Source organism: Globicephala melas, chromosome 20 (assembly GCF_963455315.2).
Source record: "Globicephala melas chromosome 20, mGloMel1.2, whole genome shotgun sequence".
Classification (NCBI taxonomy): domain Eukaryota; kingdom Metazoa; phylum Chordata; class Mammalia; order Artiodactyla; family Delphinidae; genus Globicephala; species Globicephala melas.
Genome location: NC_083333.1, coordinates 35,294,195 through 35,319,844, shown reverse-complemented (window position 1 = coordinate 35,319,844; position 25,650 = coordinate 35,294,195). Strand labels below are relative to the sequence as shown.

The 25,650-nt window shown below is 47.9% G+C and overlaps 1 protein-coding gene and 1 pseudogene across 2 annotated transcripts in view; one reads left to right on the top strand and one right to left on the bottom strand.

The window, feature by feature from the left end:
* ERN1 (endoplasmic reticulum to nucleus signaling 1) overlaps positions 1-25,650 on the bottom strand; it is a 78,155-nt gene that overhangs the window by 21,053 nt on the left and 31,452 nt on the right. Inside the window, exons 1-8 of one of the 2 annotated variants that reach the window (XM_060290350.2) lie at positions 12,866-12,968; positions 11,251-11,284; positions 10,104-10,176; positions 8,734-8,806; positions 6,479-6,601; positions 2,840-2,941; positions 1,782-2,043; positions 452-530 (exon numbers count right to left, since the gene is read on the bottom strand). In XM_060290350.2, the coding sequence (XP_060146333.1) occupies positions 452-530; positions 1,782-2,043; positions 2,840-2,941; positions 6,479-6,601; positions 8,734-8,737 (570 nt within the window). In that variant the 5' untranslated portion in view covers positions 8,738-8,806; positions 10,104-10,176; positions 11,251-11,284; positions 12,866-12,968. Of the gene's footprint in view, positions 1-451; positions 531-1,781; positions 2,044-2,839; positions 2,942-6,478; positions 6,602-8,733; positions 8,807-10,103; positions 10,177-11,250; positions 11,285-12,865; positions 12,969-25,650 lie in introns of those variants that run through there. The other variant, XM_030843333.2, reaches the window with a different exon arrangement.
* LOC115845408 (large ribosomal subunit protein eL43-like) lies at positions 13,353-21,899 on the top strand (annotated as a pseudogene).

Sequence of the window (25,650 nt, the reverse complement as noted above, 5' to 3'; positions counted from 1 at the left end):
GGACAGGATTTGAAGAGGAAAAAAGGAACACGGGAGAGCATCTGAGGTGTGAGGCGCAGCCTGAACAAGGGAACTCTTGGAACTCAGGGAGAGGATGGACAGTGCAGCCCCACAGAGACACCAGCCGTGTGGCAGTGGACGGGTGTCGCGGGGCTGGCCTGAGGGGAGTGTGAACCCCAGCTGGGGAGTCTAGACTTGAACCTGAAAGCCAAGGGGAGTAACCGGGGCTTCCTAGGCTTAGGAAGCTGCTTTAGTCATGTGCCTCTCTTCTCATGAGGTACTGACAGACATGGTACACGTAGGAACTGTTTCCGAGGATGTTAAGATCTGTGTCCTGCATTCTCAACTAACAGGATGTTCATATATAATTCATTCGTTCGTTGCTAAAATGGCACAGGAGTGTTTCGGAGGCTGCATTTATGAGCCCCCCCGCCCCGCACAGTGGACTCACCACAACGGCGACCCCCTCGTGTACCATTGAGGGGGAAGCGTAGAGGCTGGTAGAGTATTTCCCCACATACAGGGTGGGCCTAGGAGACAAACAGATACATGCATTCCACTGTCATTTAATTTCTGGACCCCACAAAAGGGGGCTCTTTGGAGAGAAGAATCACAGCCCCGAATCCCACTCCTAGGAGGAAGCACATTAACCCCCGAGGCTCTCAGTACCAAGACAGGGTACTGCCCTGGGAACCAGGAAAGCGGGACTGCGGGGCCCGCTGTCACTGATGCCTTCGAAGCGTGCACAGGCCACCTGCCTGCCAGCCGGGGTTTCCTCATCTGCAAATGGCGGGGCTGCGCTAGCTCACCCCCGCGACAGCCTGAGGCAAGGACCACGAGCGACGATCACCCGGGAGAGACTGGAGGCTTGTAACCATGGCACAGCCTCCAAGACGGCCCGACCAGGGTGCTCTGACAACTGAGCTGCCACCAGAATCCCCACTGCAGTGTCTTGTGGGTCCTAAAGATTCTAGAGGTTTTACAGAAGCCCTGAGAGAGTCAACTGCTCTTATCCAGGGGATGCACGGGAAATCCCAAACCCGGCGAGACTTCCCGCGGGTCCCTGTTAGGGGCTTCGAGGAGGGGATGGGATCTGGCTTTGTCCGTGGTTGTCATCAGCGTGACAACGCGAGGCTGCACATCCAGACCCTGCTGGTTACTATCAGTAGCCAGCCTGGGCTGGGTCACCTGCTGAATTCTCTAAACCTCTCTCTGCAAACCACCTGACATTTGAACGGTGCCGTAAATTCAGAGAACATTTCACACTCACCCGATCTCCTCCACGGCTCGGCAAAATGGGCAGCTGAGGCCCAGCAAGGCTGAGTGACCGAGTTACAGGCTATTCACAGGTGGGGATGGAGAACACGAGCCTGCCGAGACTTAGACACCCCCTAACACTTTGGTCTTGATTTTTAAAGCAAATACGACTTACAGTAAAATTTCAGAGAATAACAGAAAGTTAAAAAATAAATACGTCTCTCATATTCCCACCACCTGAGATAGATCCAGATCGTACTACAGTTAGACAAGGCAGTCTCTCTCCTAGTCCCACCCATAATTTTAATGTATTTACTACTGGAGAATCTGAAGCATCCAGGGGTGTCCAGTTCTTAGATTCTGAGGTTTCAGAACAAGCCGTTCTTGCCTCTTTATGTTCCTCACGGCTTCAGGGACGCCGGCCCCGAGCCCTGGTCCTCAGGTCATGGTACGGCTCACTGCTGCTACAGCACCAGAACACCAGGGCCACAGCCGCCCCCTTCTGCCCTGAGTCCCCGACTCACATCAGCTTGCTCTTGGCCTCCGTCTCCTTGGGGAACGGGTACTTCCACTTGGTGATGCGCCCCACCTCCCCCGACATGAAGGTCAGGTAGCGCAGGGTCTCCACAGCAACGTTGATGTGCATCACCTTCCGCAGACCCTCCCGCTGCCAGATGTAAAAAGCCACCACGGGGGAAGCATAGTTTTGGATCCACAGGACGTCCCCAGATTCACTGTCCACGGTCACCACCAGCCCATCGCCATTGGACACAAAGTGGGACATTTCTGTACAGATCAGATAAACATAGCGTGTCGAGTCTCACCCAGCTTGCAACCACATCCTCTACTCCCCTGGCAAGCTGCAGCCACTCAGCTAGAGGAAACAAGCCTTCTGGAGTGTTCTCAGATCGCCTCCAGACCACTCCGCTGGCTTCCAGCGAACTCTCTCAGGCCCTACGATAGCAAGACACTGAGAGCTGCCGGGTTTATAAATATAAGACAGGGTCACTCTCTCACGTGGTAATGTTCTTTCTTCACTTGGTAATAGCATTCGATTCAATTAGTGGGATTCAACTGCTGAGAAGAAAGGAAGCAATGGAGGGCCTATGAATCTGGCATTTGATAGCAATCATTTCAAACTACCGAGCAAGCTGAGAGTCCGGGCTGACCACTGCCACTGCCCACGTGTGACCGCAGAGGAGGTCTGTCAGACTTTCGGGTACCAGTGCTAAGATGGGAAAACTGGCTTTTATGTCACAGGCTGATGTTTAATTCTGCTTCTGCTTCCCATGGGCTCGTAGTTACTTCCTCCTGGGACACGGAGGGACTCAACAAAGTGTGCCCTCCCTCCTCTCGGGCTAAACTCGCCACCATTTTACCTGGGTTCCCTCCACACTTCTCGCCCAGGCCCCTGCCTTCAACACTGACTACTGAAGTATTTACTACGAGTCCACGGAAGTCCAGAACCTGGTGACCAAGAGTGTCTAAAAAGGAAATGCAGCTTTCTGGAGCCCTCGTTTCCCCACAGGTCACAAATACCCGCCCGACCTCACCAAGCCACCGAGGTGCTGGGGGAACTTACTATACTCCACGTCGTCCTCGGGCAGCGCAGCTGCGTAGTCGAAGTAGGTGGCGTTCCACCGGAGCTCGCGGGTTTTGGTGTCGTACATGGTGATGGTGTACTCTGGGGAACACACACCAGCCCGTTACCTGGAGGGGCCACGGCACCTGCGGAGGTGCTGACCTCATCTAAATTATAACAGACGAATCCTCCCTAAATGGTGTGTAAGAAAACCCAGGCCATCCATGTGGAGAGAGACGGGCCACGTGGAGGAAGACTGGAGTCCCAGACGCAGGAGCGAACCTGGCCGACAGCAGGTGGAGCACAGACAGGCCGCCCACGCTGTGCCCTTCAACTCGAGACTCACAGGATCATGAGCGATGTCTTGGTGTTGTTTTAAGCCACTTGAGTTTTCGGGTGGTTTATTATACAGTATAGCAATAGACAGCTGAGATGAGAAACCGTCACCCAGATGTGGGATGGTGCCGTAACAAAAACCTGTAACGTGTGGCGTTGACCTTGGGAGCGGGTGGCAGATGGAGGCTAGAAGAGCAGTAAGGAAACTGCTGCTGGAAGCTGAAAACGATGACCCAGGTTAGGTAGTGGCGACACAATTAGTAGAACTACTTCTTGCAGTAACTTGGAAAACAGAAAGAAAGTACCTAATAAACTCGTGGATCTGTCTAAGGAGATTTCCAGGCGGAATGCAGAACACGCCAAGTGGTTTCTCTTAACGGCGTATGGTACGACGCAAGGCAGATAAGCTAAAGAGGAAACCATTCAGTTTTCAAGCTGAATCTAGAGGAACTACAGAGGGTCCAGGACTGATGCCCCAGCTGGAAAAGATTCTCAATGTGAAAAATGGCCTTAGGGCAAAGATCAGGTTCAGGTGCTACCAGTAAAAAATGGCTCTGGGGTCAAGATCAAATCAAAGATGAGGCTGTAAGGCCCTCCTTTGAGGCCTCAGAAAGATTTAAGGTGGTCCTACATAGACCCTCTGCTAGGTAAGAGGGTTCTAAGAACCGTAAGAGTGCTGTCCCATACCTCAAAGTAGAGAGATTTGTGGGTATAGCTTTATATCTAATGGAGTAGACTATAATTTGACACATGGGAAGCCCACGAAGATTTTTAAGGGAGTGATACCAGCATGGACCAAAAAAAACAGAGACAGTCAAAAATGGGGGGAAAAAAAAAAGTCCTCTTTATCCCCAACTTTCAATGGACAAGGAACAGATTGAGAAAGCTACAAAACCCTCACTGTTTCTTAAGGAAAAGAAAGGACTTCTCAGAGGGAAGGACCAGGCTGCTGAGAACAATATATTGGGGAACCAATTCCAGAGGGCAAGACTGGGCCCTAATCAAGGAATCTTCAGAGTAGGGGAACCTGAAGACATGTGCCTGGCTGGATTCCAGAATCACTAAGCACCAGTGACTGCTGTGCGTCTATCCTTCCCTCCCTTTCTGAATGGAGTATCCAGTGCAACTCTCCTATCTGTGTCTATGCTGGAGGGGAGATAATGTGTCTCCTTTGATTCACAGGTCTCCAGATCAGAAGCCTCGCCCACTTCCAAACCAGATACAGATCAAAAGCTGCTGGATTTTGAGCCCCATGCTGTGGCTGGACTTGGGGAGTCTTGGGAAGGGGTGAGTATATTCTGCATGTAGGAGGGTTGTGAATTATTGCAACCAGAGGGAAGCCTGTGGCGGAAGGTCTGAAAAGATCACCACCATCAATGCTCCCCCATCCCTGTACCTCACGTGACAGTCTTCCCACCATGAGGCTGAGTCTATTTCCCTACCCCTTGGTTCCGGGCTGGCCCCGTGACTTGCTTTGACCAACAGGCTGCAGCGGAAGTGAAATTCCAGGACTTCTGAGCCCAGACCTTAGAGGCATTGTAACGTCCACTTTTCTTTTTTTTTGGCCGTGCCTCACCGCTTATGGAATCTTAGTTCCCAGACCAGGGATTGAACCCAGGCCCTCAGCAGTGAAAGCGCAGAGTCCTAACCACTGGACCACCAGGGAATTCCCGCAACGTCCACTTTTACTCAAGAGGAGAACCCAGCTGCCATGTAAAGAAGTCCAGACTATCTGCATGGAGCTGAACCAAGGTCCCAGACATCTGAGTGAGCCCAGCCAATAGCCTGTGGAGTGGAGGCCATCCATCCCTGCTGAGCCCATGGACTTGTGAGCAGTAAAATGTTGGTGTTGGAAGCCGCTAAGTTAGGGTGGTCTGTTATGCAGAGACAGATAATGGAAACAACAGATAGCATTACACGCCCACACACACACACACACCCACACACCACACACACACACGCCACCGGACGCCAGAGCATAGCCTGATTCCCTCAGACACTGCAATTCTACCTGATAACCAAGCAATGTTTATTCCTGGGTGAAGATGGAACCACTGTAAGGCTTTACTTGATGGACACAGTAAACCAACAAACAAACCCTAAGTGGTCACTACAGTTGGAATACTTGATATTTATGGGGGATGGGGGTGAGTGGAGAGTCCTGCGGTTTCACAGAGACCCTCCCCTGTGATTACAGGAGAGCTCAGCCAGCCTCTAGGGCCCAAGATTATCAGCCTCACTCGTTTTTAGAAAAGCACTGTTTTCCACAGCACCTGAAGGAAGGTTCTGTCTCTCTTTTTCTTAAGGCCTTGGCTACCTGAATGCTTAGACCTAAGTTTAGTGCTCAGTTGTAATGACTGCATCTTAGGTTTTGGGTATAATCTTTCCATTCTAAATGTTTTCTTGCTCGCTTCCCCTTTTAGCTCTATTTTAGCCGTCCATGCCACAGTTTTTATGGAGTAGTGGTATAGGTCAGGGGCTGCACACGTGAAATGAGTAAGGCAGATCCCTGGAGGAAAAGGCCCCCACCCATTCACTCGCTGCAGCCCCTGAACACCTGCTACGTGCCAGCAACACGCCAGGTGTGGAGACTCGGCAGGCGAACAAAACCAAGTCCTGCCCTCAGGAAGCCGACAGTCTAGCAGGGGAGGCAGAAAACACGCACATATGATTTAGAAACATGTAGTGATGAGTGTTGAGAAGGAAGGGGCTCTGGAGGGAGGAGGTGGGAAATGGTGCCGAGGAGGAGGGCGCTGCTGATGCCTGGGAAGGGCCGCCGATGGGCGGTGTGAACCGCTGTGCGTGCCGAGCACGGAGAGCTGTGGTCCCCAGGCAGTGGGGGAGCTGCGAGGCGGGGAAAGGCTTCACGGAGAGGGAGGCTTCTGAGCAGCGCTGGGAAGGAAGAATGGACGCCGGCCGCACAGGCAAGAACGTGTGTACCTGGTAGAGACGAACCCCACTACTCCAAGTTTAAAAAAATAGCACTGCTTATTCTGGGACCTGATTGGAAATGTTTAAGTGAGGGAAATGCAGCGGGGGAAGAGGCAAAAGAGGTAGCGGAGGCATCAAGGGGGCTTTGCGGGCTACGGTGCGGTTTAGACTGGAACCCTCAGGCACTGGGGAGCCACCGGGCTGGGGGGCGGCTCTTATAAAGGGGAATGACATGGTAAATCTGTGTGTGGACTAGACAGCTCTGGCCAGCTTCTAGAGAATGAAGCCCGGAGGCAGAGACCCACGGGGAGGCTACTTCAGGTCCTTTTTTGCATACAGGCAGGTTGTACATGATAAAAGCTTCCTTCTTACCTGTTCGCCCAAGATACAGAAGAGAGGTTGATGGGCAGAGACTATCCGCAAAGGCCGATGACAAAGTCTGCTGTTTCTCCCCGGTCAGGAGGTCAATGACGTACCAGATGTCCTGCTTTTTACCTGGAAGGTCACAAGGACACGCTGTGGTTTACACTCGCCCAATATGGAAAAAAAACATCCCTGCCAAACTAGCAGCTCAAGATGTTCTCTGCACTGACAGACAGGCCTGAAATTCTTACGATGTCAAACACATTTCTCTGTGGCTCCAAGGGTGACAAGGTTAATGGTAATGTGGAGATAATAAAACTTCTTGGACCACTGGGTCTTATAACAACTTAATAACCTAGTCATGGTATAAAAATTTCTCCAAGCCTAATAATGTAATAACTCACAGATTTTATTGCTCTGATGAATGGCTTTAAATATGAAAAATCTGGCCTGTAAAGGCAATCCTTTTCCCATAGACTAGGATCTATATAAATCCAGAAATGTACCCAGGGGTTTGTCTCCCTGGTAACCATCATTCATATATCTCAGCGTCCCTACTAATGAGCCCTCATGTAGAGAGGATCTACGGTTACTGTTTCTAACTCTAATCAGCTGGTACCTGTGACTGGGCAGTAGAGTTGGTGGCAACCTGGTGCTAATGAGGCCAAAGTTATCTCGACCGTGACCCCAGCCAGTAAGTGACTCCCCAGCCACACGCTATACTCCTCCCCTCATTCAGCTGATTAAAAGTTATAAACAGGTGGACAGCATAGCCAAACAACACGATGAGGAAAGCTCAAAGCGTATGTATCAATACCTATGGTTACATACACCAGACCATCCTAGTAAGTTCCTGAGAAAGCTGCTTTATCAACACAGGATATTATTACCACTGCGATTTCAAGATAAATACAGCTCCCACCTGAAGGTCAACGCCTTCACCGTGATGCGCACGTCTCTGTCTCGTAAGGCTTGCTTTGTAAGACAAGCCTTGTCTCTTGTGTCTTCCTACCTTATTAGCCAAGTTTCCTATTTCAAGGGACTCTTGGAAGCACAGTACCAAGATGCCAGGAAGATCACAGGGCATCAGAATTTGCTAAAGCTACGCTTAGTTCTAACAGAGGTAGCACCCGTCCGAAACTTGTCTGTGGGTCGCAACTTCCCGTTCTCAAAGACCAATCTTAATATGAAAAAGATCTGAAGACAGAGAGAAAACATCACCAAACGGCTGTGACCAGGACCCCTTTCCATCTGGCTTGGCACCCTTCGGGTTACTTCCAGGACCATCACAGCCTGCATAACTCAGCTACCCCTTTAATGGATGGATCGGCCAACGGCCACAACTCTAAATGCACCCTAAGTGATGAACTGCTGGTCAGAGCTGGAAGACCAGGCAGAAAACAGTGACACGGAGGGTGAGGAGATGTTCAGAGGGGCCCGGGGCATGGCCCAGAAGACAGAGGAAGCCTGTGCCGATCACTTCCTCTGCATCCCCAGGCTGGGGGCTTCCTCATTCTGAAGGTGTGCAAGGAAGCAAGAGCCCCGGTCTCCTTAGACAAAAACTTAAAATCCAGCTTGGGCCTGCGCTCGAGGCCCACAAACACACATAAAGCTCCCGAGGCATGAATAGGCAATAAGCACTTTAAGTTCCTCAGAAAGCAAGCTGCTTTATAAATACGGGATATTATTACTACTACGCTTTCAAGACAAACACAGCTCTCATTTGGGTTACAAATGCATTTTTATTGACATTTTGGCAGCAACATGGTAAAAGAAAAGCAGCTGATCTGATGCTTTGAAGATGTGACCCCTGTAGGTATGAAGGCAGCTTATCTACGCAAGCTGTTATGTGCTGTTTTTAATCCAATATTCTGATAGCAGGAAATACTAAGAAAGCCCTATAATTAATAGGCAGAGCCTGGCTTCCCTTTCTTGGCTCAGACGATGGTATTCACTTTAAATTTCATCCAGTTGCTTCTGAGTACGTTGCAAGTTGCAATCTGTAAATCGCAAGGGTAGGTCAACACAGCAGCTAAAAGCTTGTTAAATGAGTAACCTAATGGTGTCAAGTCTGCTCCCAAGTGGGGGGAACCCTTTCTTAATAGGTCAGCTGATCCTGGCGTGAACCAGCACAACCGAGGCAAGAAAGACCTTTCCCAGAAGGGCCAGTGGGGGAGTGACTCTACACCTCTCTCTCAGACACGCCACTTTCCCAGATTCTGGGGTTCATTTCCAAAAGGGATCAAAGTTTCAGGAACCCTTACCCATGTAGAGAATTCCATCTGAACTTCGGCACGGGGATGCCTGCACCAACTCTGGGATCGTAAAGGGAAGTTTCTTTAAAAAAAAAAAAGGAAAAGAGAAAAAAAAAGTTAACCAAGTCTTGTGCAATTATTACAATTTCACTGCACAGTTTCTGTTACCCAATTCTGCTAAAAGGGAGGAGCACTGTTGATGGTAGATGGGAGTTTTCCTAACTGGAAACCAGGGAGAAGGGGCACCCCAGGCTCCCCTATCCACTTTGGACAAGCCCTCAGCTCCCAGGTTCTGGGCATTAGAAACAAGAATTCTGTTACTTGACAAGCCCCTCAAAGTCTCTTGTCCAGAGCGCTCCTGGGGATGACACAAACCTTCTCCGAAAAGACATACAAATATGGAGGGTTATACAATCTTTGAAATTCTAAGGGGGGTGGGCAGGAAGAATTGTCCTGTCTTGGAAAATTGTCCCAGAGCCGGCTTGACTGAATAGAAAATGCTCCTCAGAGAGGGAGTGAGCCATGAGACTATTCTGAAGAGAAGCAGCCTCGGTGCCCAGCTGAAGCCTCGAGGGAAAGGAGAAGTCATCACTCATGGGCAACACAGGAGTTTGAGGCAGGAAAAGAAGTTTTGGTGTTTTCTCTAGCAAATAATTCTCTACTGAAAAACAGAAGAGAATTGGGTCTTTTGGTACTAAAAGGAAGTTATGGTAGGTGCCAGGAAAAGAAACTCAGAGCAATCCACATGTTTCAACTGCATTTCATCATAAAACCGATTCTTCTGAGTCTACAGCTGACATCTGACAAGTCCTTTTGGTTAACGTTTGTTTCAGAATACTTTATTTTTGGAACATTCTGTGTTCTTGAAACCGTTCCACAGATACCTGCTTCTACGATGCTGTCACCTTTCTCTCCAAGAAAGCAAAGATTTCTCTCGAGCTTTAGTAAACAGAACTTTAAATAACCCACAATGTGGATTGCCCCATCATCCCGGTGTTTAAACTAAGCCTCAGCAAAGGAAAAATGCCACGGAGAGGCAGTAACGACTGGGTTTCCCCCAGATGTTTCTGAGGATCAGAAAGTCGTTGCAAGGTTTCCAGTCTGGAGCCTGGCGGTGTCTGCTGAGCGCCTCCTGAGTGCTGGCTGAGCCATGAGAACCTGCTGGTTCAGATCAACGTTTCTGAACTCTGAGCTGTACGTTGAAAAGCTCACTGAGGAAGCTGTGAAAAGATACTGATGCCCAGGCCCCAATCCAGACCACCTGATTCAGAATCCCCAGAAATTTTTTTTTTTAAGCTCTCAGGTGATCTCAACGCACAGCTAAATTGAAGGTCAGTGGTCTAGAGCCTCCGGAGTAGAAAGCAGCTAAATATACTCACCGTCAGGCCTTCATTATTCTTGCCCCCAAGCGTATACAGGCTGCCATCGTTGGGATCTGGGAGGAATGCAGGCCTAGAAGTTAAGCAATAAGTATCAGTGAAAGATTATAGCCCAGGGCACAGAGTAAAATACCAAAGCCATGCAAAGCCATGATTGGTGAGGTGGGGGGAGTGGGGTGTGTGTGTGTGTGTGTGTGTGTGTGTGTGTGTGTGTAAAACAATTCCATCCACTGCTCTTTCATTTTACCCACAGATAATAAAATATCCTTCTGGTGCTCTCTACTATACTAGGGTGAAAAAAAAGCAACCTACAAAGGAAAACCAGTACAAAACCACAGAAGACTAAATCATCATTCCGTCAAGGCGTCCTGGATGAAGGTAAAATAAGTGAAAAGGACCCAGCAAGTCTGCTTTTCAGTTTCCCAGTCAGCTGCATATAGAACTTCAACAATTAATATTTAATAGCATGGCATGGTACGTAAACAGGGAGGACAAATCTGCCTTTGGTGTTCCACAAACATTCATTTTTAGGAGGCAGTAAAAGCAGACTCTGAAAGCTTGACATGAGAAAGAACCTGCCAAGGGGATGGGTCAAGGTCTCATCAGTAGCTTCCCAGGAAGCAGGTTCAAGGTGCTCTTTTGTAAAGTTAACCTGCTAACGACTGAACTACGACGCAGTCACTCAGAAACCCCTTGCTGAGTCTTTCCTCTAATGTGTTTATAGCATCATTTGAGGCTCTTGGAGGTGCTATCCAACTTTTACTCCAAAACACACACTCTAGTAGCAGGTCACGTTCCTGTCTCCTCTCCACGGTTAAGCACAGTGAAGAGGGAGAGATCTAAAGACCCCTGGGCCCTCCTGAGGACTTGAGAAGCTTAAGATCAAAACTCGACTTAAGTTACATCTCAAATAAGCCTTTTTAATACCATTGCCTTCCCACCCCGCCTCCCAGGGAACTGACCATCCTCTCCCCAACACAGGCTTCTTTCTTTCAAAGCACCTGTAAGACTTCCTATGTCTCAGTCACTCTCATTCTACCTTAAATTTATGCATACGTGTACTCCCAGCAACTAGCTTCGTAAACACTGATTGAATAAAATAGAAAATGAATTAAAGGGAAGTGCTGCAGCAAATCAGAAAACTTACTCTTCCACGTGTGTTGGAACCTGCAGGACTGGATCTGTGCAAAAGAACAACAACAAAGGCATCGTCAGACAGACTCTAAAATATCAAGATTCCTAGAGTTCCCAGGAACACAAGATGGACCGATAAATTTATCTACATAACGTATGTGAAGGCACTTTAGAAAACTCACACACAGAAACACAAATGTAAGCTCTTACAGCTGTCGCCGAGATTGGAGAGAGGCCTGAGAGCAGAAGGGAACTGCTGTCAGGAAACGTGCCTCTAACTTGGGGGATGGGCATAGAAGGAAACACTGGTGACAACCCGCAGTGGACAGTGGGTCACAATGTCACTACCTGACACGTCAAGGACTTCTAAAACCTAAATCATCCCTTGGTCAGATGCCTGTCCTGCTGCTAGATACTCCCACTGGGAAAAGCAAAACTGTGACTTAAGAAGCAATGTGGCTGTTGATGAGAATTTGACTGGATGGTAAATGGTAAGTACACGCCTTTGGGGCAGGAATATGACAATTTTAGAGCCTTGAGTGTTCATTCTTCTTGATTCCCTTCGATCCACTAATTCCATTTCTAGAAAATCTAGTTTTAAAACAACACAAAATGTGGAAAATGCTTTCAGTACAAAGATCCTCACAGCAGCGTCACAAATGACCTAACTATTTAGTGATATGGTTAAATTATGGACTGTCCACTTGGTAGAAAATGAAGGCTTCTGAAAGGGCTTATAAAGTTTAAAAACCTGTATCAATCTTTATACTGTTATGTTCAGGAGAAAAGATAACATTGTACCTAGAGTATTAATGCAGCTGAGGAGAAAAACCTTCAATATGGATTAAAAAAAAAAAAAAAACTACATGGAAAGGCCAAAAAAAAGAGTGGGAACTGTAAGTTATCTTTGTTGGAAATAGAAATGACTCCCCCACCTTTTCTATATGGCCCCAAATTTCTACTCAAGTAGGCATTACTTTTGAAATCAGAAAAAAAGTTTTTTTCTCCAAGTCAGTTTTAATATTTGCAACAGTCTAAGTGGCAGAATTTCTCCCTCCCTAGATTCTCCTGGGCACAGATCAAGAGGGTGCTCCCGACTCCATGGGGTGGACGGAGGTGGGAGAGAGAGGCCACCGACACTGCTGTAACAGAGCTAAATCCCCAGGCACAAGACCACACAGTGATGAGGCATTTCCAGCCGTCAAGACCCCACAGACTACAGGCCACGCTGCCCACAAGTTCAAAGCTGGGGCGAGGACGGCAAATACTGTGATATGATTTTGGACACCGGCTCTGCTGATGGTGACAGGCAGCTGTCTAATTCCCTGGGTCAGCCTGGATTCTCAGAGGAAGGAAAACTCTTTCAAGCCTTATCAGCTGTTGATTTTGCTTTACAAGTCCGGCTCTGACACAAAGGCATATGGGTGTTCACAACAACAGAAGCGCAGGCACCACGTGTGGTCTGTGGGCAGCGAACAAACAATTCATTAAAACCAAAAGCATTTCAGGAAACAGGAGGAACTTTCAGTCAGAAAGCACATGTTTATTGTCCCCACTAATCGCCTCTCGGTATACTCTCACAAACAGACTGATGCAAGAGACAGGAAACGAGGGCACACAGCACTCACCCTACTGAAACAGTCAGGGAGCAATTATAACCCCGCTCCTCCAGCGCAGCCCAGAAGCCGTGCACGCCAGGGACAGCAAGAAGGCATATTCCAGAGCAAACACAGCAGGCAAGAGGGCGTCGGTTTTGCTCACTTCAGCCACTTAAAGGTATCGCAGATCAACCCAGATGAGGAGGACACTACCGAATCCCAGCCATTCGCCAGAAACAAGCCGTGGAGACCAACGGGATCTCGACTCCTGTTCCTGAGCTTATCTTTGCTGGACAGTGTTTGCTCACGCTCAGGGTCTCGTCCTCTGGCGCAGACTTTCCTGGTTTTCTAGAGCTTATTCACTGCTCACCTGACACGGAGGCCTCAGGTCCCAAAGTGTGCCCTGCACCAGAAAGGTTCCAGTTAAGACACAGGCCACCAGCAGAAGCCAGAGAAGGATGGGTAGCCACCTACGTGGGTGTTGAAGAGCCACGCTTCCTCCTAGGCTTAAGGGGACATGAACTCCAGCAGGGGTACCTTCTCATCCATTCATAATATAGGGCCCCCGGAATAAACATCTGCAGAGCTGCAGGCCGCATCACAGCATGACTGTTAACACAGCTCCGATACAGGCAAGCAAACGCGCAACCGTGACCTATTCCACTCATGTTTTCCCCTTAAAGAATCATCTGAACCTGCGCTTTGCTTTAAAATACTACAGGGAAAAAAAAAAAATCATATGGGAAGGGGGCAGATAAGACAAAGAACGGCAGCCTGTTGACAAATGTTCAAAGATAGAATTGACAACACTGGCCTGTCATTTTACTCTTCTCTCTCCATAGGCTTGAAATTTTCCATTCAGAGAAGGTTAAAAGATAAAAATATTTGAAAAGCCAGCAAAAGGCACCATCTGAAAACGTGCACTGAAAGCCTAACACGAAAAAAGAGTTGTTTTGGATTTAATAATGAGAACTGGTATCAGGCAAGATTCTTGCTCTTAAAAAAAAAAAAAAAAAATCACCCATGTGAAAAGGAACAGTGGCCTAACCCTAAGGCTATAAACAAACACTGGTACAAAATAAGCCTCTCTACCTATAGGGGACTGATAAGGATAAAAGCCATCTCACAAAGCTGCTTTACTTTCAGAAGGAATAAAAAAAAAAAAAAAAAAGGGTTACTTTACAAGTATAAAAATGGGTGTTATTCAAGGTAAAGGTAAAGATATCAGAAGAGGAAAATAAAGCTGAAATCAGTGTTTGGTCTCCAAGATTAAGACAGAAACAGATCTGCCCACTGCTCCCCTGGGAGCAGCCACTGTACTCGGTTCCCCTCCAGGGTCCATCCAGCTCAGACCTGAAACGGCACAACCTTTACTCTTGGAGAAACCTGGGTGAGGTCAGGTGACACTCAGGGCTCCTGTTTTGTGCGGATCGAATCCTCCTTTTCAATCTGAGGCAGAAATGACTTAAAATAAATGTAAACATCCTGTATCTACAAAAGAAGTGAGTTTTCGTCTTTCCAAGAATACCTTTCTCGCCTTCATCCTCGATCCCATCCTCTCTCAAACCTCACACCTTCTCCCTCTGCGCTGGACCCCAACCGCACTCTTCACTCTGCTCCCTTCTTGAGCTCTCAGTCCATCAGCAACAACAGCTCTACCCTTCACCCCGCGGGCTATCCCACGTGCCTGCTGCCCCAGCCCACGGGCTTCATCCCTCCCCTCCTTGAGACTCTCCACCTCCCGGCCTCTGTGGCCCTTGCACTGCACTGATTTTTCACTCACCTCTCCTTCTCTCTCTCTCCCACCCACTCCTCTCCCCTCTCCTCCCCACTCCCTACTCCAACAGGGAGGAACTTTTCCAGGTTCTCCCCTCAGTTCTCTCCGAGAGCACATCCACCTCTGTAGCTTCAACCATAATCACAGTGGGGAAATTCTAGGTCCCCATCTCTCGAGCTCTTCTTTCTGGACTGACTGGACATTTCCACTATCTCCTGCCAGCACCTTGACCGCCACTTGTCCAAATCACACCCTCCATCTTTCTCTCCAGACTGGTCTGACTACCCGATTTTGTTAATGCCATTCTCCTAGAAGGCGGGCAAGCCTCAAACCGTTCTGTTGATGCATCATCCTGTTTCCTACTCACAGCATCCCTTCAACATCATTGGAACCCCTTGTCTTTCGGGTGCTCCCTTTTCTCCTAGTCTGTGTGCCCTTTGGGATCAGAAAGACCTATGCTTAAATCCTACTCCGCCAAATCTCTCTGAGCCTCAACTTCCTCATCAGTGAAGAGAAAAAAAGAAATAGAGATAATAACACCAAACTCATGCAGCATCTCCGTGTGGATTAAAGAAGGTTAAATATGTGTTAAGACTGTAAGTCAGTGCCTTGATAGAGAAGAGTGATCCTTCTAAAGACGTCAATCAGATCATGCTTCCCTGCCACTCACAATCCTCTGATGGGTCCCATCTCACTCAGTGGAGGCCGATGTTCACACAAATCCCACACAACCCCACCCTCCCACACCCACCCTGGCACTCTCCGATTATCTCCTCCTCACTCTATTCTGGTGACGAGGAATGCTGGAATGCCATGCTGGAATACAGGGTATTCCTGAGTACTGCCAAGCCTGCCCCTGCCTCGGGGCCTTTGCATTTACTGTTCCCTGTGCCGAGGTCTTCGATCAGATGTCACCATCTCAGAGAGGTCTTCCACGACCATCCCCTACCCCCCAGGATTCCCTACCCCTCTTCCCTGCTTAATTTTTCTCCATGACACTGACCACCTCCAAAGTACTGTGTATTTTGCTTATGTTTTTAAACGTCTGACTTGGGCCACTGGAAGATCCAAGGGGGCTGGGATTTATCTTTCGCTGCCTGCTATACCCCCAACATCTAAAACAGTGCCTGGCGCACAGGAGCTGCTCAGTATATTTACTGAATGGGGCAATCGATAAATGTTAGTTTCCTTCCCACTTCCACTCCTGCCCTGCCTGGATATCCATTGCTGATCACTTCTACAATCCAGCAGCTCTGCTCTATCAACCCTCAACCCAGAATCCACCTAGCAATCCCCTTTCCTCTGCCCAGGCTTCTGAGCACTGCCGAAGAAAACACTATAATCACGTGTGTGATACCAAAATACATGTATGGCCAGCTGGGCCCCATGTCATAGGAGATATGTTTATCTACCTACTGGTTGGCCTCTGTTCCCCGTTCCTCACAGCTGGTGTTTCAGACCTTCACCCCTTGCCTCAAGGCTCTTTCCTCTCCGCACATGACTCCCCTCTGTGGCACAGGGGAAGTGAGGGGGGCAGACCGGGCTCTCAGAAACTTCCTACCCCTCACCCTCCAGGTTTGCCCAACCCCACCCTTCCCTTCACATCTCTATAAAAGGACATTTTCACCTTCATGTTCACAGATATTTCACACTCACACATCTAAAGCCCCCAGACGGTATCCTGTCTCCAAGGATCTTCAAATCCTTCTGGCTAACTCCTTCCCCTCTGCCTATAAACACGCCAAACCTCTGGGGTCCCCTTGCCTCCTTTGTACATGCTCCCCGTTCTCTCCTAAATGCATCCACTTTAAGTGTACAGTTTGATGAGTCATGCTGCATGGCTTGTGGGATTTTAGTTCCCCGACCAGTAATCGAACCTGGGCTCTCGGCAGTGAGGGCACAGAGTCCTAACTACTGGACCACCAGGGAATTCCCTCGATGAGTCTTGAAAAACATGCACATCCACGTAGCTACCCTCACGATCAAGATACAGGATATCTCCATCACCCTGAAACATCTTCCCATATCCCCTTAGATTCAATAACCTAACCCCCACCCCAGACACCACTGACAGATCTGTTATGTTTGTTCTAAAATTTCACAAATGGAATTCATACAGGAGGTTCTCTTTTCTGTCTGGCTTCTTTCTCTCTGCATCATGTTTCTGAAATTCACCCATAATGTTAAGTGTATCCGTTCTTTTTTGGTGCTGAATAGTACTCCACTGTATGGGCATACCATCAATTGTTCATCTGTGGATGGATGTTTGGGTTATTTCCAATTTTGGGCTGGAAAAACATGAATAAAGCTGCTAGGAACATTTGCGTACACGTCTTTGGACCTATATTTTCATCTCTCTTGGGAAAATACCTGGGAGTAGAATGACTGAGCCATACTGTTTACGTCTGACTTGACAAGAAACTGCCACAGTCCTCCAAAGGGGCCGTGCCTTCCCGCCAGCAATGTGTACGTTGTCTAGAGTTTTTTATCTTTAAAAAAAATTTTTTAACACACAAAAATCAATTGATAAACACGTTGATATCAAAATTAAAAACACAGTATCATATACAGTTCTTAAAAAAATACTTAGATGTAAATCAAACAAAAGAGAGACAAGACTTATATGTTGAAAACTTCAAAATGCTGATAAGAGAAATAAAAGATCTAAAATGCAGAGACATACCATGTTCATAGTATAGAAGATTCAACATAGAAAAGATACCAATTCTTTCCAAACTGATATACAAGTATAATGCAATTCCTACCAAAATTCCAGAAAGATTTTTTTTAAAACATCTTTATTGGAGTATGATTGCTTTACAATGGTGTATTAGTTTCTGCTGTATAACAAAGTGAATCAGCTATACATATACATATATCCCCATATCTCCTCCCTCTTACCCTCCCTAACCCACCCCTCTAGGTGGTCACAAAGCACCGAGCTGATCTCCCTGTGCTGTGCGGCTGCTTCCCACTAGCTATCTGTTTTACATTTGGTCGTGTATATGTCCATGACACTCTCTTCGTCCATCCCAGCTTACCCTTCCCAGTCCCCGTGTCCTCAAGTCCATTCTCTACATCTGCGTCTTTATTTCCGCCCTGCCCCTAGGTTCTTCAAAACACTTTTTTTTTTTGCCTATAGTTTTTAAAATGTTGATTCCTAGGTCTTTCCCCCAGGAAGTTGATTCTGTAGGTAGAGCCAGGGAATTTGAATTTTTAACACATGTGAGGTGATTCTGACGCTGAGCCATACTGGGAAACCAACGCTCAGATCCTCTGTTTCACCCTCTCACTTTCCATACCTTTCTCAAGGCGCTGCTCTCTGGCCCCTACCCTCAGGATAAGGTCACAACTGCCAGTGTCAAGTTCCAGTGGCCGAGTCTAATAAACACTGACAAATCCTTCTCCCACGTGACATCTGGCAACGTTCTCCAGGAGAGCCCCTGACCCAGTCCCACTTCCAACTGCTTATGGAGTCTCTCAGCCCCAGAACCCGTCATCCATCCTGAACCTGCTCCTCCTTTTGCATCCCCCAGATCGGTTCATTGACCCCACTTCCACCCGGTCACACAATCTGGAACCTCAGAGTTCTCCTGACTCCCCCCACCTTCTCTTAATTCTAACTCCCTCCCATTCAATTAGATCCTGAGTTTTATCAGATTAGACCTACTAAACGTTTCTCAAAAAATCTATGTCCTCCTTTTCCTCTCCTTCACCAAAATGTGGCAGTCACCACTTCCCACGGGCTCTAGGCAGCCTCCTAACCAAGCTCCCTGTCTCGGATCTCTGCCCTTCAGACGTGCACTCCACCCACCGCCCGAGGGCCGACAAAGGCAAATCTGTTCTTGTCTTTCCTCCACATAAAATCCTACAACGGCTCCCCTCTGCCGACTGAATACCTTCCATCTCTGTGGCTCAGGTCAGAGGTTCCCAAACTTTCTGGGTTCACAGCACCCTTAGTGTCTTGGTAATTTCTTCACAAGGCCCGAGGCCAAAAGAAATACCTAATGGTTCCATTTATTCAGTGGTTAGGTCCAAACGACTTGAGTATTTAGGGCCTCGCAACTTAGAGGCCACGTGGAAAAAAATAATACTACACGTCAACTGAAAGAGAAACGTTTATTTCATTCTTAACCATAATTACTCACTAGTGGGATGTGTGTACCTGTCGGGCGCTGCACATATTCCAAATCTTAGACTCTTGTTAGACACAGCCACTCTCATTACCATGCCATGTTGATTTCCAGGGGGTATTTGAATTGTATCACAGCCCAAAACTCAGCTGTGCAAAGACACATCCTTGAAAGGCAAGTATCGCGATCTAATGCTGGAAAGCACTGACTGCCTCAGGCGTGCTGTTTGACACTGTGCAGCGCTGCTGCATTTCTCTTAAAAGTTTAAAACTACCTGCAGTGCCTCGAGAGCTTGCCGGGGCTCCCAGGGCCCCTCCGCACACAAAGGAACCACAGGCCTTAAGCATTCAAGGCTCTGTAACACCTGGGCCCAATTCTTCTTCGTCACATCTCCTCCCCAGACTCAGCCCATGCTGTCATGTCAGTCTCTGCGCTCACCATGACCTGCCGCAACTCCGTCCATCCACCTCTGCTTGTCCTTCAAATGCCCCTCTCTCCAGGAAATCAGAAACTGAACGCCTACTGCACTTGGTATGTTCTTTTTTTCTTTCGGCTGCCACGCCGCTTTGTGGGATCTCAGTTCCCCGACCAGGGATCAAACCTGGGCCTCCTGCAGGGGAAGTGTGGAGTCCTAACTACTGGACCGCCAGGGAATTAATTCCCTTGGTAAGTTCTTATGATGCACTTACCACATTTCTCAGGTGACAGGCACTTAATTGCATGTGGCCTCTCTGGTTCTCAAAAATCTGGGGGCTGGATTGAATTTTAAGCACTGTGTAGGGCAGGGACTATCTATTTTGTTTCTTGTGAAATACACACAGGCAAGTGCCTGGGGCTTATGACGGTTCAATGAATAATCAGAGCGTGAACTCCTGTGTAAGTGCTGCCCGGGTCTTTGCTCCCCTCATACTTAGCAGGTAATCCTGTCTGCAGAATGAAAGGAAGTCGATAACTTAAGATATCCAATACTGCATGTGGGATATAATCATTCTGATAAGTTTATCCTAAGGAGAAGGACTTTTCCACACAGAAATCTACATGATAAAAGCCAAAAAGAACTGCCCAGGTGTAGCTCTGCTTGTTCACTCGCATTTAAAAATTACTTAAATTTATGGGAAAAAATGATACGGCATTTGCTTCAAAATGATGGAGGAGGGGGAGGGGGACGTCATGTGTGGACCACCACTGAAGCTGGGTGGCTGGGTGCATGTGGCTTTCTTACTATTCTCTTTACTTTTGTGTGTTGAAGTTTTTCTAAAATGAAAAAAAAATTTTAAGAAGAGAAGCTAAAAAAAAAAAAAGAAGCTATTTAAGGAATACCTTTCCAGGGGGTTGAAAAGAAAGGCCTGTTCTTCCTGCCCACCCTCAGCTGTAGTATAAATCTTGAGAGCCTGATCCTACAATGTCACAGGGCTGGAAGAGAGAAGAGAAACCCAGGGGACGAGCAAGATGGACCCGGTCAGCACTATTTCAGGCTTCCCTAAACACAGAAAAATGCCTCTGATGAAGTCAACCACAATTTAAATAATTGTCTCAAAGCGCAGTTTGGGACCGACAGCCCCTCTCTGGAGGAGACTCTGGGCAGACTTACTTTCACGTAGGAAGGGATAAGATCGTTTTGATTACAGAAGCTGCCAGAACAGGCTGCCCATCTGACTGGAGCTCAAGGAGCCCTACGAGATCATTCTCTTCCCTTCCCTAGATGAGTATCGATATTTCTGGAACACACTGCTTCTCCGGAGGAATCTAGATGGGCACTGGCTTTACTGCCCTGCTCCTCCTAACCTCTTCTTTCTAAAGCACAACCGCCCAGCTGGCCCCGACACACCTGGCATTTAAAACCAGCTCCCTCTCTGACTGGGAGGCCTCTCCAGGTACGAGTAAGATGTCGTGACACAGCTAGAAGCTCTGCAAACCAGACCCTTCTAAGTGCACCTCCAGCAGCGACCAGAAATGTTTTGGGTTGGCCCTCCTGAAAGGTATTTAAGGACCAAAAGACCACAAATGAAGTCCCAACTGCTTTTATGCTCCCTTTAAGCATCCCCGTACGCCAAATATTTCAGAGCCTCGTTCCTTCTGCGAGCAAAACAAGAAAGGTGGTTGCGTGGTAGGGGTGAGACCTTGGAGAAGAAAGGGGTGGAAACTTTGGGAGGTGGTGTGGTGGGCACTAAGGAGGGAGCAGCTGGAGGCTTCTGAGAAGAAGAGAAACGTGGTACAAGTCTCTGAAGGAAGGTGAGACAGGCAGGCACCAGGGGACACAGTAGATGAGACAGAGGAGAAGCAGCAATCAAAAGGGTACTGAGGAAAGCAGTGCCGTAACCCCAGTAAGAAGGTCTGAGCCCGTGGGGGCAGCGGGGGTGGGCAGGGAGGGGGATGGGCAGGAACCACGCAGGAGGGGAAGAAGAACGTCAACAGGACTTTGTCCTGATCAGAAAAATGAAGTGCAGGAAAGGAATGAGTTAAAGAGGACACGGAGATTTTGATCCTAGCTGATGGTGAAACTAGATCGGTTAGTCTGAAGGCAAAAGCTGCCACTTCCTCAAGAAAATGCTTAAGGGTCGAATACTGTTTTCTTATAAAATTTATTGGTAGAAACAAGGCCACACACACACACACACACACACACACACCCTTAACTCAAAACTTAACTCTCCCCAATATGGTTCATGCACTCAAGTGAACCAATCAGGGAATCCTCATTTCCTCCCTCCAGAGGGAAGGAACTTTGGTTACCTGCGCCTTGAACTCCCCTTAAAGTTGTTAGGTCCAAGTTGTAAGGTGGCAAGTCTCAAATGTTCCTCGAAGTTCAGCTTTCTTGAGGACAGCATTTTAAAATAGACATCTAGCTCTCTGGGCTTGGACCTAGGTTACGGCGACATAGCTAAATGCACCAAGAAGGTCGGAATCGTGGGTAAATATGGGACCCCTTACGATGCCTCCCCCAGGAAAACGGTGAAGAAAATTGAAATCAGCCAGCACGCCAAGTACACTTGTTCCTTCCGTGGCAAAACCAAGATGAAGAGACGAGCTGTGGGCATTTGGCACTGTGGTTCCTGCATGAAAACGGTAGCTGGCGGTGCCTGGACCTACAACACCACCTGCCATCACAGTAAGGTCTGTCATCAGAAGACCGAAGGAATTGAAGGACCAGTAGAAGCACCACCATTTGAAATGTTGCTAGCCTATGATGCATAGGTTAATTTATGTAACAAAAATAAATAAAATAAAATGGACATCTAATCAGAAGCTCCTAAAATCCACAGTGAAATTCCAAATCTCATCAGAACTGGGGGAAGATGCTATGAGTTTTCTTGCAGGGTAATCTCTGTAAGTCCCCAAATGTCATGTGTGATAAAGACGATCCTGTAGAAATACCAACGTCATCTGAAAAACCACCCATACCAAAGGCTGTCGAACTCTATGGTCTTACTCATCCTCACCTCAGCAGAAGTAACTCAGACCTGAAAAAGCACACGGCGTGCTATGACCAGCTGTGAAGGAATTAAAACTATAACCAAGCGTGAAGGAGGATAAGACAACTTAATGCTTGGGACTAGGCCCCAGTGCCTCTCAGGATGTCACTGACTTCACAGAATTCATTCTTGAGCCATGAATTGAGCCATGAGGATGAGCAAGAGAACAGTAACTAAGTCACAGCCCAAACTGGCCTTTTACTGTGTGCTTCAACGTTCACAACTGTCTTCCGATACATTGCAAGCAATGCTGCAGAGAACCCCCGCTGGAGCTGAAACCTATGCTACTGCGTGTGATGACTGCTATTCATAAGGTCCTCCGGACGGTGAGACGTATTATTCTGAAGCAAATCCCAGGTGTGTGGGAGGGACGTGAATGGGGGTACAGAGAAACGAGACTGGGTACCAGCTGGTGCTTACTGAAGCTGAGTAATGGGTACAAGAGGCTTCATTATATAATTATCTCGATGTTTGTCTATGTTTAGAATCGTTCGTGATAAAACATGAAACACAAAAAAGAGAAAGAGAGAAAATACTTTTTCAAGAGACTCAAACGCAGAAACAGGCCTCCCTCACAGCCCCTCTCAAAAACTTAATTTTCAGTCCTCTGAAACAATGGAGAACAAATAAACGCCTTTTTTGTGCTTAAGCAATGAGGGAGAAAGGTAGTGATGCATATCTTAAGCCTAGAAAATTCCTTAAGAGAAAACAGATTAGAACTACTAATGAAAAGTCATCCCTTTCACAACCTCCCCTTCTCATGTTTCCCTCACACCTCTGAGGGCAAATCTTGGACTCTTCAGCGGAACGTGCGCACCGCCTGAAGGACAGGACGGAAAACCAACTGCAGAAAGTCACAACAAGCCATGTGCAACTCAAGATCAGGAACTGGAACCTTCCATGACAGTACATCCTGAGGAGGCAAAGCCCAGCTTCACCTGTTTCTCCGGGTTACCTGGGGCCTGAGTCAGTGCTGGGTGTCTCAGAAGTTTACTAGAGCATCCCTCGCTGTCCAGAGACCCCACCCTCAAGGAATTAGAAGTCCAGTAGGAAGACAAATGTAAAAAAAATTCACAGCAAACAGGAAGTGTCGTAAGAGAGGCTTCAATGAAATGCCCCCGGAGCTCGATGAGGGAGGCTCTCACCCCGCAGGAGTCCAGGAGGTAAGATGTGAAGGGGGTCTTAATGGATAAACAGGGGCCTGCCCAACACTGCAGGCTGCTGGCAGGGAAGGGACATAAGCAAAGGCCCGATGTTTCCAAGACCTGGAGAGGATATCGTGGCGGCAACAAGCAGCTGAGGCTGGAGAGGGGGGTGAGAGCCCGACTGGGAAGGGCCTTGCATGTGTGCTAAGGAGCTCAGACTCCACCCCGGGGTCCAGTGCTTCGCAAACTAACTGTGGTGAAGGGCCAGCTGTTGAAAATTCCAACCCACCATGGACGAGGCTAACGCTCCCTTTTTGTACTTCTCGTGGACAAGGAACAGGGGTGGGAAGACCACACACGGAGTAGCACCGCTCCAGACAACACCAAGTGCATTTCAGCAGGGGGTGCAGCACGGTCCAGGTAATCTTTCTAGAGGGTATGTCCAAGGGCTGCGTGCTGGGTGAGTGGGAGCATAAGGCAGGCAGCAGGGATGGCGGTCAGGAAACTGTTACGTGGATCCAGAAGGTGGATGTCGAGAGCGGGGCTGAGACACTGGCAAGGGGGACAGGGAGAAGTAGTCAGATCTGGGAGACCCTTCACGAGTCCAGGGGACAGGACGCGGTGACCAAGGGGCAGAGCGTCACTCTTTTCTAGCCTGGGTGCACCATGACTGTCAGCACAAGTAGGAATTGTGAAAAGAGGCACATGGTTTTAGAAAGTCATGTGGGAAGATTTTCTTCAAGTTTCAAATAACTAATTTTGTTTTAATCCTTCCCTCATAAGAAATCTCCAATATTAACCATTCAGGGGACATCTCAGGAGTCTAGACCTGTCTGGCTGGGAGAGCAGCATATTTTTATAGTTAGTAAAGAATGGTTCTAAATTAGATCCAGTCCAGAACTTCCCTGGCCGTCCAGTGGTTAAGATTCCGCATTTCCAATGCAGGGGTCGCAGGTTTGATCCCTGGTCGGGGAACTAAGATCCCACATGCCACGCGACGCAGCCAAAAAAATAAGTAAGTAAATAACTAACTAAATAAAGTAGGCCCAGTCCTCCATACCTACTATTACTGGAAAGGAGATTGAAGGAAATGGGAGTGGGGTTGCTACAGAATAAGCCGCAATTTGATGAAGATTTGAGAGTCAAACTTAGCATTAACTAGTATTCCAAGGGGCGTGTAAGAAGCCCTAAACCGGCCGTGGCAATACCGAAAAAAGTCCTTTAACTCCACCAAGCCAAGGCAAGCTTTGTAAAATGAATCTAACACAAAACATGACAGCAACATTCTCAGTTTGTATTTGGGCTGGGAGTGCAGCAATGAAACACACTCAGCCATGTTCACTGGTGACATTTCAGAGACAGACAGTGGTGCTGCTACAGTTACAAAGTCACAGCTTAGAAAGATCACACCTAAGGTAAAATGCCAGGACTCAAATTAGTTTCTGAAAACAAATAAAACTCGTTTTCTGTACTAAGTGTAGTCTGCTGCTGTGGTGTGAGAAATCTCCATTTCTGGGAACAGCGACACATGTTTGGTTGAGGAACAAAAGCACCTGCCAAAACCACTCTGTAGAAAGAAAAAAAAACACTCCCAGTCTGTTGACCCCTGAAAAAAGTAAACAGTTAGGAAACCATGAAGTGGAATAACAGGTATATATTCTACAGAACCCCAGTTTGATGACTTAAAGGGGTCTGTTAGCATCGGCAAGTTTCTTCCATTTGAGTTTGACTCCCCACTGCCACTCAGGGCCAAGCCCACGTCCTCCCTTGCCTGGACCAGTGCAGTAGCCTCCACCTGGCCCTGTCAGTTCAGCCTCAACACAGCACCTGCTGATCCTGTAAAGTAGAGGCCAGGTGTCTTAGCCCAGGCTGCCATAACAAAATACCATGGCCTGGGTGGCTTCAACAACAGACATTTATTTCTCACAGCTCTGGAGGCTACAAGTCCAGGACCAGGGTGTCGGCATGGCTGAGTTATGGTGAGAGCCCTCTTCCTGGCTTGCAGACAGCTGTCTTCTCACTGTGTCCTCATGTGGTGGAGGGAGAGTGAGCTCTGGTCTCTTCTTCTTCTTATAAGGGCAGTGATCTCATTATGGGGGCACCACCCTCATGACCTCATCTAAACCCAGTCACCTCCCAAAGGCTCCACCTCCAAATACCATCACATTGAGGGGGGTTAAGCCTTCAACATATGAATGTGGGGAGGACACAAACATTCAGTCCATAACACCAGGGTATATCACTCTTCTGCTCAGATTCCTCCGATGGCTTTGAAAAAAACAACATC